Below are 15722 nucleotides of genomic sequence, written 5' to 3'. Positions count from 1 at the left end.
TTAGGGGTCTCAATTCATTTGGTGGTCTGGTCTAGGATCTGGATTATTTCTGAGGGTCTCAATAAATTTGGGGGTCTAATTTAGAATCTAGATTAAAGTTAGAATCTGTTCTGGGGTCTGTATATATATATATGGAGGGTCTTATTTAATTTTAGGGTCAGAGTTAATGTTTTGTACTGTGTCTGGGGTCTTCATTAATTGGGTGGTCTATTTTTTAGCCTGATTTTATTTAGAGCTCTGGAGCCTTATGTCATTTTAGGGTGTGTTCTGGGGTTTGCTTTAGTTTTGGGGCCTGTGGGTTCTGGAAAGTTATTTAGGGGTCTGAGATCTGAATTAATTGTGGGGTCTTATTAGAGGTGTTAATGTGCAGCATTTGGGGGTCTGAATTGATTCTAAAGTTTGTTTTGTGTTTTTTTTTAATTAATTTTAGGCTTGTGTCCCTGGGGTCATAGATATTTGTGGGGTCTATTCTGGTGTCTGGATTTATTTGGGGGTCTGGTCTGTTGTCTGTAGTTATTTAGTGCTTTGGGACCTTAGTTAATTTTTGTGGTTTATTCCGGGGTTTGGATTTCTTTTGAGGTCTGAGTTTAGTTAAAAATCTGGATGGAGGTTTGATCTGGGTTTGCCAGGCTTGGAGTTTGCCAGGCTTGGAGTTCAAGTCTGCAGTCACTTTTTGCTGGTCGCAAACGCTCAGTTATCGCTTTACAGCTATAGCGATCAACTGAGCGCTGCAGAGCAGACAATATTGGCTCAGAATTAATAGGTGGGCCTGTACAATTCTATACACTTTAAAGGGAATCTGTCAGCAGGTTTTTGTCACGTCATCTGACAGCAGCGTGATGTAATGGCTGAATTCCCTGATTCCAGCAATGTATCACGTAGTTTACTTTGTGTATCAGATATGATAAAGTCACAGTTTTCTCTGCTGCAGATCCAGCAGAGCTCAGAATGCTGAGCTGTGTATAATCCCGTCCACATCACTGATTGGCAGCTTTCTGTATGCATTGTATTGTGAGAAAGAACTGCTAACCAGTGGTGAGGCAAAAATCGACTACAAGGCAAGAGACACCAAGTCCTGTAGTGATAATCTCCTGATGATAAAAGACTGATTGTATTGAAACAGCAACACACAACCCAGTAAGTGACACGTAAGTGGAATCAGGCTCTCTTCCCCTTCATCATGGTGGTCTAAGATGATATAGCAAAAACCTGCTAACAGATTTCCTTTAACCACCATTAGACACTTACTAGAAGGCAGGAAGAGGGGGGTTGGCATTATATAGCAGTAGTGAGCAGTGTAGGTGTGAATCCAGCTCTGGAATGAGACAAAATACTAGATTGCAGGAGCAGGTATGACATTATACAGCAGTAGTGAGCAGGATTGGGTGACATAAAACACTTACTAGAAAGTGAGACCACTGAAGACATTATATAGTTAGTAGTAGTTAGCAATGAACCTTTGAATGCAGCATTGGGGTTAGGTAAGACACTTTATTAGAAAACACGAAAAGGTGGGACATTGTAGATCAGCTGTGAGCAATGAAGATAGGAATCCAGCACTGGGATGAGATAAAATATTTGCTAGAAAGCAGGAGAAGGGAGGAAATGATATAGCAGAAGTGATCAGTGTAGCTATGAATCCAGCACAGGGGTGAGATAAAACACTTAATAGAAAGCATGAAAAAATTAGGTCATTATACATCAGTAGTGAGCAATATATCTCAGCACTGTGATGAAATAAGACACTTGCTAACAAGCTGAGAATATGAGGACAATATACAGCAGTAATGAGCCGTGTAGATGTGAATCCAGCACTGGGATGAGAAAATATACTTACTATAAAGCATGAGCAGGGAGGAGGTTTTCTAACATTAGTGAGCATTGTCTCTGTGAATCCAGAATATAAAACACTTACTAGAAAGAAGGACCAGTAAAGACATTATATAGCAGTAGTTGGCAGTGTAGCTTTGAATGCAGCATTGAGGTGACATAAAACACTAGAAAGCAACAGTACAGCTCTGTGCATGTCTTTCTCACTCTCACCATTTCCATAGACTTCAGTAGGCAGCTGTAATCTGATCCTTTTGCAAGCAGGATGGATTTTAGCAGTTTTTCAGAGTGAATGATGATTTCAGTATACGAATAAGGTAGGTGGGGGGGAAATGACTCATAAGTGGAGAAAAGGCTTTTTTTTTTTCTGATATGATATATTAAAAAGTTTCTTCTACTGTAGTCACTTGTACTGTTGATTTATGAAAAGTTTGTTGAAACGACGGAGACCTCTTAATAATACGTAATAATAATCCGATGACACATTTACAGCATTTTTGTCAGATTAATGTAACTGATGGCTTTAATGGTCATTGAACTTGCACATAGTAATTAGTGTTAGTGTAGCGCCGGCTCCTGCACGCGGTGCCAGGAAAATTTGAGTCATTGGTCTCCGCCAACACGATATTTCAGAGCAAATCCCGGAACACAAGGATTTGATATCTTCTTCCCCAAATTTACGCTCCTGCGGGAGAAAAATCTAAACAATTCCCTGTCCCGGCTGCCAGCCATTTACGATGCCACGCTAGGAAACATTACAGGAAGGTGGAAGTTACTGCGAACTCCCAGAGCAACCTTGCACAAGGCCGAGGTCAAAGTATGACGACGGTCCGACAATCTGTATTGTGTCCTGCCAACACAAATATGTGGCGTCTGGTTATTCCATTATGAGCGGCGCATATCTGCACAGAGTCAACACGAGATGGTACAATGAATGGCAGTTAGCGGAGCATTGTACTTTTATTGATTTCTTTTTCCTGTATTTTGTAAAGTCATGGCCATGGTTATAGTTTTCTTCTTGAGTCTAAAGTTGAATAACTACGTCATACGGTCTATATGTTATTGGCCTCTACTTTACATGTGTTTGTGAATGCTCCTTTTATCCATTTTGCTGCTCTTCAATCTTAGTTTACTGCATGGATACCTATGCGGACCCTTGGGTTGTGTTACTCCAATATTTTACTGTAGATGCCCATCGGTAAAGTGACTCTTTCCGTGGTTGCCTGGCAGCTTTAAATGGGGTTTTGTAGATAGGTTTTGTGCTAGCTACAGGATTTTGTGCTAGCCCTGACCTTCTCCCTTTAACACCTGTATAGTGATTTGGACGTAAACAGAGAACCTGGGTTGAGTCCATGGAGTAGCTGCTGGCTGGTTGAGCTCTCTACTCTATTAGATCCCAGAGGAGCCCTGGCCTTCTCTCTTTAACCCCTTTCATGGATTTGTATGTATACAGTATACCTGGGTTCAGTCCTTGGAGTAGCTGCTGGCTGGTTAAGCTAGCCCTGGCCTTCTCCCTTTAACACCTGTATAGTGATTTGGACATATACAGAGAACCTGGGTTGAGTCCATGGAGTAGCTGCTGGCTGGTTGAGCTCTCTACTCTATTAGATCCCAGAGGAGCCCTGGCCTTCTCTCTTTAACCCCTTTCATGGATTTGTATGTATACAGTATACCTGGGTTCAGTCCTTGGAGTAGCTGCTGGCTGGTTAAGCTAGCCCTGGCCTTCTCCCTTTAATCCCTTTCAGGGATTTGCAAGTACACAGTGAATGTGGGTTTTGTCCATAGAGTAGCTGCTAGTCAGTTGAGCTTGCTACTCTATTAGATCCCAGGGGAGTCCTAGTCTTTTCGCTTTAACCCCTGTACAGGGATTTAGACTTATACTGTGATATTGGGTTGAGTCCATGGAGTAGCTACTGGCTGATTGAGATGGCTAATCTATCAGGTTCCAGGAGAGCCCTGGCCTTCACCCTCTAACTCCTGTACAGGCATTTGGATTTATATAGTGGACCTGGATTCGGTCCATGGAGTATCTGCTGGCTGGGTACTCTAAATATCAGATCCCAGGGAATCCCTGGTCTACTCTTCACCATTTAACTCCTGTACAGGAATTTGGATATATGCAGTGAACCTGGGTTTTGTCCATGGAGTAGCTGCTGGCCGGTGGAGTTGGCTACTCTATCAGGTCCCAGGGGAGCCTTAGCCTTCACCCTTTAACTCCTGTACAGGGATGTGGACTTATATAGTGAACCTGGTTGAGTCCATGGAGCAGCTGTTGGGTGGTTGAGCTGGTTACTTTAACTATCATATCACAGGGGAGCTGTCATGATCCAGACCGGGTTTTGGGTCTTGTCCTTTCCCAGTCTGCTCATGTCAAGGGTTAACTTTTTGTGCCTCGTTCCGGTGTCGGGTCTGCTATTTCTCTGTGCTGCATCCTGCAGGCAGTGCCAGTTATATTTCCTGCCTACGGCGTGTGTAGCTGGCTCTGGTGAAACCTCGATTTGTCCTGCTGCATTTAGCTGTTTGTGCCAATGTCTGTTCATCCCTCTCCTCCCACCCTGGCTCTGTGTGTCCCTGTGTGTTTGGATCCCCAGTACTTGACTCTGCTTTGGCTCTGACCTGATTCTGCCTCTTCCTTCTGGTTCTTCTGCTATGAATTGTTACTGACCTTTTGGCGCTCCTCTGACTCTGTCTTTAGGATTCCCCTTGGTCCTACGCTACTCTCTGGTATCAACCTGGCTTGTCTAACTATTCTGCTGCCACCTGGTGGTAGTCTCGCTGCAGTTCTGCTGGTCTGCTCTGAGCTGGAGTTCCGCTTGCTATCTCCACTCTGCTGCCTTCTAGTGGAGTTTGCATTTACCTGCAGTGCTGCAGCGTGATGGGAGCATTGGCCTTCACCCTTAAACTTCTGTACATGGATTTGGACTTATACCCGTGAGCCTGGGTTGAGTCCACGGAGTAGCTGCTGGCCAATTTGACTGGCTACTCTATCAGATCCCAGGGGAGCCCTTGCATTCACCCTTAAACTTCTGTACATGGATTTGGACTTATAAAGTGAACCTGGGTTGAGTCCATGGAGTAGCTGCTGGCCAGCTTGACTGGCTACTCTAGCTCTCAGATCCCAGGGAGGCCCTGTTCTCCACCCTTTACCCCCTATGCAGGAATTTGTTTGATACAGTGAACTTTGGTTGAGTCCTTGGATTATCTGATGGCCGGTTGAGCTAACTGGCAGGAATAGTCAGGTAGCCAGGTCACAACCAGTGTATACCGATACCGAGAGAAGAGTGGTTCGTTAACAAGCCGCGGGATGTAGATGGATTATCATTACAATCAGGGGGCCTAAGGAAGACCCCCAGTTCTACAATTTGCATTAAGCTCTTCTACAACAAATGACTGGAGGTTCAGGATCCCTAAAGGGAATTTTTGGCTAAAAGTGGACGTGTCCTGGCTGCCCCTTGTCTTCCAGCCCCTATATATACAGAATTATCTCACCTTTCTTCCGTTCTCAGGTGTGGTCGTGCAAACGTGGATTCTGAACCGCTACAGGATGGTGCAACTGGAAATCATAGATCAGGTGGTGATGTCGTATGGAGGATTGAGAGGTGCCGTCGCCTTCGCTTTGGTTGCTCTACTAGATGCTAATAAAGTGAAAGAGAAGAACTTGTTTGTCAGCACAACCATCGTAGTCGTATATTTCACAGTCATATTTCAGGTGCGTAAGATTTCTGGGCGACAATTGAGTTGTTTCCCCGTACGAATAGAACACGGCTGAGACGAGGCTGATTTCCAGGCGCAGAAATGCCTGCAAAGTGGATGAGAAGTTATCAAATCTTATCCCCACGATTCACCCGGAATCTGATATTGATCCATGATGTCTGCATCATATCAAACTATGGAGAGGACTTTTCCTGCCGATTTCACCTTTTTCAATGAATCGTGTAAAATCATGGGAACAAAACGGTACAACACTCAATCTCCAAATTTTTAATGTAAAAAAAAAGCTTTAATGATCCATTTAAAAAAAATTGAAAAAACAGACAAAGTTAAAAACAGGACATCCTGCAACAAAAAATCCTAGAAATATGTATGATTCGAAGCGCGTAGGATTTTTCGGCAGGATGTCCTCTTTTTGAACCTGTGCGTTTTTTGTATCTTTTTAATGGATCAATGAAGCTCTTTTTTTTTACCTTGAAAATTTTGGCCACAGACTTGTGGAACATATTTTACGCTACATTAAGGGTATGTTTCCACGGTAAGGAAACGCTGCTTGTTTGACGCTGCGCAGAGCTGCAGCGTCAAACAAGCAGCGTCCAGATGTTCCAGCATAGTGGAGGGGATTTGATGAAATCCCGTCTCCACTATGCGTGGAAACACGCACGCGGCGGCCCTGCGACTACGGACATGCTGCGCGTCTTTTCAGATCGCAGCATGTCTGTACACCTTGCGGGGACGCAGCGTCCCCGCAAGGCATATCACAGGGCGCTATGGGAGAGAGCGATCATCCCGGATGTGAAAAGTTAACACATCCGGCATGATCGCGTCCCAGAAAGGGGCGGGGCTTAGCGCCGAGCGGCTTCGCCGCTGCGGCGATACCGCCGGCCATCCTGACAGTGGAAACATACCCTAACACATGGACAAATCCAGCCTCAGGTCACTTCTCCTAATAATATTATATTGATACATATTTTTCTGGTCTCGATTCATGATTTGCACTTACGCAAAACATTTTACAAAACTTTTTAAAAAGTTGCAAAAAACGAATCGGCCACAAACATTTGGATTGTAAAAACCACTCGAACAATGGCGAATTAAGAAAAAAACATAAAGGAGAAAATAGACTTCAAAATAGGCAAAACGTAAAAGACTCGAAACCAAAGCAAAGCAAAAAAAAAAAAACAGGAAAAAATAAACACAAGTAGGTGCAAATGTGAGAAGGACCCGGGCCCTGAGCATTTTTGTCATTTTCTCAATTTTCCCGCCTTTTGTTTGGATTGTCGCCCTTCATTTTTGCATGTTTTGTAGCCCTCAATATGAGAAACCTTAATATAATGGTCTCTTTATCACACAGGGATTAACGATTAAACCGCTGGTTCAGTGGCTAAAAGTGAAGAGGAGCGAGCATCACGAACGGAAGCTGAACGAAAAATTGCACGGAAGGGTAAGGGATTTTTTTGGCAATTTTTATTTTTTATTTTTTGCTGAGCTTGCAGGATGATTTCCTGAGGAGCCACAAGTGAACCACAGTATTGGAAAAGCCCTAAGTATCCTTTATTGTTAAAGGGGAGGTCGACTGCTGGACGAGCCTTCTGAACTCCTAAAGAGTCCCAGACAAAATAATCAGCACCCATAATCAGATTCTGGACCGGCGCCGTGTCCTGACCGGCGTTACTTCACAATTATTGGAGTTCTCATAGACATGAATGAATCCCTGTTCCCAGGACAGGGCGGCTGCGGGGGCGGCTATCATTAATGTTTCCCAGTTTGTGACCGAGTCTGGATCTCAGGAGAGGATCATCTATAGCAAGGAGGACTGCAAAAAAAAAATATTATTCAACCTTCTCATAAATGAGAACATAAAATCCATGGGGCCCCATAGCTAAACTTGTGATTGTCCCCTTCGCTTTTATAAACAGGGAGAAGGACACAGAACACAGTAATGATGCCCCTACTGAAGCCCCTCAGTGTCCTCACCCACCATTCCTCTTCATGGACATTACAGAGTATGATGCTCCCAAAAATGCTCCAACACCTGCCAGTATGACGCCCCTACAGCCATCAGTCAGTGTGAGGGGCCCCACAGCCCACCACTTAGTATGATGGCCCCCAATGCCAGCCCCCTCAGTATGAGGGTCCCCATAACCCACACTCCATATGATTACCCCCTCAGTATGATACCTCACAGCACCCCCATTACACACAGTATCATGGTCCTCACAGCCCCCTACATAATATGATGGCCCCTCATTATGATGGTACAACAGCCCCCCACTCAGTATGAGGGTCCCCAGTGCCAGCAACCCACTAAGCATGAGGACCACCTCTCAGTATGAGGACCCCCTCTCAGTATGAGGGTCCCCAATGCCAGCAACCCACTAAGCATGAGGACCCCCACTCAGTATGAGGACCCCCACTCAGTATGAGGGCCACCAATGCCAGCAACCCACTAAGCATGAGGACCCCCACTCAGTATGAGGACCCCCACTCAATGTGAGGGTCCCCAATGCCAGCAACCCACTAAGCATGAGGACCCCCACTCAGTATGAGGACCCCCACGGAGTATGAGGGCCGCCAATGCCAGCAACCCACTAAGCATAAGGACCCCCACTCAGTATGAGGACCCCACTCAGTATGAGGACCCCACTCAGTATGAGGACCCCACTCAGTATGAGGGTCTTCAGTGTCAGCCTCCCCTCTGTATGGAGGTCCCTACAATTCCCCCCAGTCAGTATGAGGGTCCCCGAGCCTGCGCTGCCGCTATGGGTGGTACGCTCCTGCCTAGCGGGTACATGGCCACTTGTGTACAAGCAATGCTCCATGGGAAAATGTATGCAAATGAGGATGGAACTGTCCAATTTCGCCAAAACAAAAAGAATCCATCCGTACAGGTTCACAAAAGAGATCAGAAACTACAAGATTTCAAGCAGAACCTGCCTCAGGGAACGCTCCGTCTTGGGGGGAGTTTTTGGCTGAGTTTTTGGCTTAGTTTTTGCAGCCTTTTGATTGGGCGCTGCTCAGTTTGGAGAGGTTTCCTTCAGGATCCACTTCATAGAAGTGACTGCACTTTCTTTTTATCCACGAGGATTATTCCCAAAACCTTTTTAGGAAAAAAAAGCTTCAAAAAGCGCGTCATAGGTTTGTCCTAGAAATGAAGGAAGTCATTTTATGCCGTTTTTGAGGAGGATTTTGGAGAGTTTCAGCTAAAAAAAACCCACTCTTGAAAAAAACTGTGAACAAAGCCAAAGGGTGCGGTGCGTGCACTCCGAGATTTCAGAGCAGAAACTCTTCAATCATAGCGTGTGGTTTCTTAACTCTCCGTGGATTTTGGAGAGTTTCTGCTCCAAAAACTTAGCATAAAGGCTCAGCGTGAACGCATCCTCATCCCCACTGATCAAAATTTCTGACATATCTCTGATAGATCAAATCGTTTTCTAAAAAATGCAATAAAAAGTGATTTTCTGTGTTTCCGGAAGGCATTCGATCACATTTGCTCGGCCATCGAAGACGTTTCTGGGCAGATTGGACACAATTACATGAGAGATAAGTAAGAAAAATATCCACAATATTTCTAATCTATTAATATTGTTTGCCTAGAGGGATCAGCAATCATCTGTCAAGGCATGCTGGGAGTTGTAGTTTCTCAGCAGCTGGAGACTGTTCTTCATTCCCAGTAATGGATATTGATTGACACAATGTTACCACTTTGGCGCCACCTGCTGTACATTTATGGTGCTGCAGCTATACACTTCGTACCCAGTGAAACAAATTTGCGGCAAATTTTTTTAGGCAGAGAAATTCAGGAACTGTTCCTCCTGTTTTTGGAGAAGTTTGTCATTTAACCCCTTCCACCCCTGGGGCAATTTTCCTTGTTTTTTTTTTAAATTTGTTTTTTTTCCTCCCCTTTTTCCAACAGCAATAACTTTTTTAATTTTTCCATCCCCATAGCCATCCGAGGGCTTGTTTTTTTTTTTGCAAGATTAGTTGAATTTTTTAAATGACATCATTCATTTTATAATCTGATGCATTGGAAAGCGGGAAAAAATTCCAAGTGCGTTGAAATTGCAAAAAAAAAAAGTGCAATTCCACAAAAGTTTTGTAATTTTTTTATTCACCAGGTTCACTATATGGTAAAACTAACCTGGTAATATGATTCCCCAGGTCAGTACGAGTACGCAGATACCAAGCATGCATAGTTTTTTTTTTTTTTTTTAATTAATGGCGAAAAAAAACCACGGAAATTTGAAAATAAAAAATATTTTGCTTTTGCCACCATTTTCCAAGGCCCGTAATATTGTTATTTTCCGGATCTGGGGCTGGGTGGGGGCTTATTTTTTGCACCCCGAGCTGATGTTTTTACTGATACCATTTAACAGGTTAACAGCCGTGGACGGAGCTCTGCTGATAAAGGCACATGATGGCTGATTAAATCAACCATCATGTGTGGGGAAAGATGCAGGCTCAGCGTGTGAGCTTGCATTGAAGTCAGGGACATGACTTTTGTCATACGTGTATGTCAAAAGTCGTGAAGGGGTTAATGAAGAAGTTTAGGAAAGTCATAAAGAGTAAAAAAAAAAAGAAAATGATATCAGTTTGGTAGTGTTATAATGGCAAAAACCCACAGATTAAATAACGGAATAAAGTTAATATAACAATACTATTAAAAAAAAAATTAATTGCAGCCAAAAAAATTACTTCTTATGTATCCCAAACAATAAAGAAATAAAAAAAGCGGAAAACAAAGAATTAGTGTAATGAAGAGCGCCCCTCGAAGGCCGTGTTCCCACGCTGCGTAAATGCTGCATTTTTGCCGCTGTCTTTTACCGTTCATAAACTTCTGCCCAACCTCCAGTCACAGGCGCTGATGAGACGCGGAGTTTTTGGTGCGTGATTTTCCCTACAGACTTCTATGGGCATGCGAAAACAATTGCGGTTATCAGTGCAGAATTCCAGCTGTATGGAAAAATGCGGCTTCAAATCTGAACCAAAAATGCAGCAAAAAATCCACAATAACCAGAGCAGGTGACGCGTTTTGGTGCAGAAAAAAACGCAGTGGGGAAAAAGCAGCGTTTTTACAAGTCAGAACATGGCGTAAAGGGATATTCATCTATGAGATATTTCTGGCATTTCTATAGGATGCAGAATAAATTACACCGGATCTTTATCCCTATGAATGTATGATACCCGCGCAGTAAACGATCAGCGACCTCTAACTCCTTGTCATCTGCTTTCTTCTAGGATTGCAAAGTTTGATGCAAAATTTATGAGCAAAATATTTATGAGAAAATCAGCCCAAAAAACCCAGGACCGAATCCTCAACGTCTTCCATGAGCTGAACATCAAGGATGCTATAAGTTACGTGGCCGAGGTACAGGACCGCTCGCCATCACTGCCGTTTTTGGCTTCTTTTCTGATCAAGAACCTGACTACCCACAGCAAAATCTCAGAAAATCAGGTCCTTGGATTCCCCATTGCGCATGATACCGTCTGTTTGGTGTGACGCATCCTGCGGGTGCACCATCATCTCTCCACTCACAGCCGGCGATAGCAAACTTGTATAGATTAATGTATATATATATTTTTGATAGCCTCAATAGAAAGTGTTCAAGGTCCCAAAATTCTATACTCGTCACCCAAAAAACAAGTTCTTACACACCTCCATCAAAATAAAAAAAGTTATGGATCTCGAAAAATAGGGAAAAAATGGTTTTCAAAGTTCAGAATTCTTTAGCCACATGAATATATATATATATATTTATATTTTTGGGGGGTGACGAGCGACCATTTTGGGGCCTTGAACGCTTTGCATCAAAAAACAGCAATTTTGTCCTTACGATTTTTTTTCTCTTTACGGCTGTTTTATATTTTTATAAGTTGGACTTTTACAAACATGGCAATACCAACTATGCTTATTTTTATAATATCCCTTTATTTTATTTCTGAACTGAGATTAAAGGGTTAATTCAAAGTTTTAGAATTTTTTTTATTGAATTATATTTTTACGCTATTATTTAATCCCGCTATGGCACAAATTGACACCCCTTTATTTTGTGAAGGGGAAGAAGAGCAGTCGTCCCCTATAATGGCATGATATTGAGGCTCTGGGAGCCGGAGAATGGGGCTCTGCAGCCCTGTCCTGATTGGAGTGGGGGTGCGCATGCTCAGCGTCTGCTCCATTCATCATCTATGGGTCTGCTGAGTACAGCGCGCGAGTATTTCCCGCAGTCCCATAGATAATGAATAGATCGGAGGTGGAGCAGGTGCCCTTCTGCTCCATTCAGGACAGAGCCGCGGAGCCAAATTCTCAGGGTTTCAGAGCCTTAGATCTCGAGACCCCCAGCGATCATCAAATAATTCCTTATGCTATGACTATAACAACTTGATTTTATTTGGGGGGGGGATAGTGCTTTAAGTAAAAAAAAAAATAAGGGTTTAATCCTGATTTTATTCCGCAGGGAGAACGAAGAGGCTCATTGGCTTTTATCCGCTCACCGAGCATGGAGAACATGGCGAATGTTGATTTTAGCAGCCCTCGTCCCTCTGTGTCCGAACCCTCCGTTTCCTTCTTCTTGTAAGTTGCCTCCTTGATTTTCCACTTTTAGGCTGTGGGCACATGTTGCAGATTTTTAGGTTTTTTTTTTGCGTTTTTTCGCTATAAAAACGCTATAAAAACTGCATACACATGTGGAGCGCCCCCACACCGCCGCAGGGCCGAGGGGTACCCGGAGCCGGGCCTCTGGGTCTCAGTCTCGGGGTTGTCACGGTGGCTAGACCCGGTCCGTGGCCCTGTCCGTCAGTGGGGGACGTCCGGTGTAATAGGTGGTAGTAATGGTAGCGATGGAGCGGTGCGGTTGTGGGGTGTAAGTCGCGGTAAATAATGAGGACACCAGGTTGCAGTCTCTTTACCTCTTTACTGGAGATCTCTGAGTCCTCAGTCCAGAATACGGTTCACCAGGCTACGCAAGTCCGGCCGGTCCAATGGCACCTCCAGAGTTCTCCTCTCAGGTGGAAATCTGTGCCTTCCTTCTTAGCGCTATGTGTTGTAGTCCTTCCCTGCTGTGCTCACGGAAAGTGACCCCACAACGGTTGTGTCTGTTTCTTAAGTTCCCTCACAACTCGATTTGATGTTCCTCTGTAATCCACCCCTTCCCTGTATTCAGGTTGGAATGGCACCCGTTTGTCAGGTAGGCCTGGAGTTCTTCCGGGACCCTAGAGACGCCCCTCTCCCGCAATTGCCCCCCAAGACTTCATAGGTGATATGTGGTAGACAGCCCGCCTGAGACCGACTGTCCTGCCGCTGTTTGGAGTATGGCTTAAAGCTGTATTCTAATCCACTCCCTCGGCGTTCCGGCCACCGGTATTGCGCCTCAGCAAGGTGCTGCCTCTTTCAGCACAACCCCTGCTGGTATTCTCCTTCTGCTTGATCTCGTTTCTCACTCAGCACAATCTGTCTCGCTTCTAGTCCTTTCCTTGAGTCCCGCCGCTTCCAGGAGCCTGCGCGGACCCGTTACGTTCTTTCAATGCCAAGCCTCTGCCAGGATCCCACCCCTGGCAGAGACCCTACAGTCTCTCCCTTCACAACACCCCCTGCCACAGGGTGTTGCTCCGTTCAATCCCGTCAGCGTTCTCTCTAACTTCCTGCCTGACCCCCAGTTTACCCACTATGGTGGGGAGTGGCCTAATGAATAGCACCCTTAGCTCCCCCCGGAGGCCCAGCTGTGAAACATATTGGTGTCTGTGATACCTGATTGGAGGAACTCCTTCGGTGCCATCGAACGTACCATGGCTCCCCTTAGCGGCGAAGCCACAGCACTGCAACGACCAGGACTCTGGGGCGCTGCACTCCCCCCTGGTTAAACACAGTACTCCGGGACTGGGAAGAAAAACAACAATACAGATTAGCAAAAAGACATACAATTTTGTTGAGTGCAAAACAATAAGCATACTTGAACAGGCTTCCCTTTATGGGAGGTGAGGACACTTTTAACGTTACAAACATAGTCAACTTTATAAATTACAGGCTATACATAACTCCTGTTACCCAACCGGGTATTCTACTTAGTGCAAATACTGGAACAATAAATTAACATTGCCTTTAAGAAACATACACTCTTAGTTTACCAAAGGCCTTCCTATAATCACATTACAGGGTAAGGTAACTTCACATTCTCCTACTTTGAACCTGCAGGACCGCCTGTCCCTATGGCACCAGACCTACTGCCTCTCCTTTCTTTTACAGGACCGCCCCGTTCAGCCAGGGCCTACTGCCTTTCGCTACTATACATAGTATAGACATAACATTCCTTTCATTTAAAGAACTCTGAGCCAGCTCTACTCGGCTCCTTTAAGGACTCACTCTCTAACCCCTACGGGTTCGCTTTCTGTCCTTAGCAACAAAGTAACTTTCTATGGGGACGCAGGGTTTACCTTCTATCCTCACCTTCATCATTACTTCTTTTACTTTCAACTATGCAGATCTCTATATCTACCCCTACGGGCTCTCTGCATCTTTTCTTTCTGCAAAACATTATTCAGATTTCACATTTCAAACAAATTGAACACATTTAACTTAGCATGTAAAACAATTACATTTCTTTTCAAGGCATCATTATGGCATTACTGTTCTGCAATAGTATCTCTCTCAAGTTCAGTTTCTCACATCCCCTTTAAGAGGGGACCAAGTCTCTCTGAGGTAGCTCGTTCTCTCAGCCTACCAGTCCATGCAAAGGTTCCGGTATGGTATCTTCGCAAAGTGTCTTTAACTAGAACCGGTAGGAAAGGTATCTTCACAAAGTGTCTTTGTCTCAAACCAATAGGGCAAATATCTTCGCAAAGTGTCTTTGGCTAAAACCAGTAGGGAGCACCTTTAAGAAGGTGCAAACTATTTACAAAGGAAGTTCGAATCATGCACAGTCCATGATTTCTGCAGTTTGTATAACTTTGTGCAAAAACTTCAGAAAAAGGAAAACAAACAAAGGGGGATCCCGGGTCAACAGAGGGATCCATTAACCCTGGGCGGGTTTAGCAGCAACAGGAACAGTTAAAGGAAAACTATTTACATTTTCATGGTATCGAGGTTTATTCTTCTTCCGGTGGCTGGGGCTCCCGGCCCCCGGCCACTGCAGCACCAGTGTCCTCAGTTCGAACATGCAGATGGACTCGACTAGCCAACTCCGGGGCTGCCACTAGGCGTACCGTTGCGATGGTGACAAGTTCAGGCGCTCCCGGGACCAGGTCTGGGGCTGCAGGTGCCGCAGGCCCAGACATACACCGCCGAACATTCCGTGCATACCACCCCAGCGGGTTCAAGTGGCGGCTGTAGGTCACTGGATCCCCCTTTTGTAACGGTTCTCTGCTTCGGCCACAACAAGGAGCCCTCACGTTACAATGCGCAACGAAAACATCAGTATCCAGTCCCGGCTCGTGTATGAGGCCCCACCCCCTTTTTACATGGTAGGCCAACACAGTGCCTCGCCTTACCGCGTCTCTGTCATCCCATGCCAGGGGGGGTTGTTGTGCTTTCGGTGGGCCCATCGACTCAGCTCCTCTCCGTCCTTTCCACTGCAGAATCAAGCACTGTCTATATTGTTCCCATGTAAGCACCGCAAGAGTGGACCCGTTCTCCCGGGATCCATCTGCTCTAAACCAAGGGGTATCCCACCGAAGAACCACTCCATCTAAGCTCACATCTACAGGCTCCCCCACTCCAGTCGACAGCGGTGGCACCATCCTCCCCAGGTCGTCGGGGGATAGCACCATCAGCCCTGCCGAGATAAGTCGCTCCCTACTGCGATGGAGGTGGGCCATGGAAGCGGGCTCGTGAAGGGGAGCAGGGGCGTCGGCCATACCTGCGCCTAATGTGGTTCCATCGGTGTCGCTCCGGTCCGTTAACAAGGACGCTGGAATCGGCTGCAGCCCGGACCGGGGCCCCGCCAATAGGATGCTCGGATTCCGCTCCGCTTGCAGTGGTTCCTCCTCCTCTAACTCCAAGGTCGGGATTGGTGGACATAGCTCTGCTATCGGATCCGCAGGCTTCCGGTCCGTCTCCGGTGAAGAAGGACAGGCCGGAACCACTTCTTCCTCGCTCAGGCACTCGCCGTTCATCATCGCTGCCTGATAGTCGCTGGCAGTGCATGCACCTAACTCCGCCATTTCTCTGAGGTCGGGCTTCTCCGTCACCA

The 15722-nt window shown here is 45.5% G+C and overlaps 1 protein-coding gene across 2 annotated transcripts in view; it reads left to right on the top strand.

The window, feature by feature from the left end:
• The window catches only part of SLC9A3 (solute carrier family 9 member A3), a 106345-nt gene that overhangs the window by 73376 nt on the left and 17247 nt on the right, over positions 1 to 15722 (top strand). For both annotated transcript variants that reach the window (XM_077298740.1, XM_077298741.1), the window contains exons 7-11: positions 5337 to 5539; positions 6896 to 6985; positions 9018 to 9088; positions 10780 to 10909; positions 11997 to 12112. In XM_077298740.1, the coding sequence (XP_077154855.1) occupies positions 5337 to 5539; positions 6896 to 6985; positions 9018 to 9088; positions 10780 to 10909; positions 11997 to 12112 (610 nt within the window). The remainder of the gene's footprint in view (positions 1 to 5336; positions 5540 to 6895; positions 6986 to 9017; positions 9089 to 10779; positions 10910 to 11996; positions 12113 to 15722) is intronic.

The sequence above is a fragment of the Ranitomeya variabilis genome, chromosome 3 (genome assembly GCF_051348905.1).
Source record: "Ranitomeya variabilis isolate aRanVar5 chromosome 3, aRanVar5.hap1, whole genome shotgun sequence".
Classification (NCBI taxonomy): Eukaryota; Metazoa; Chordata; class Amphibia; order Anura; family Dendrobatidae; genus Ranitomeya; species Ranitomeya variabilis.
Note: the sequence above shows the minus strand (reverse complement) of the source record. Positions and strands in the feature narration are given on the sequence as shown.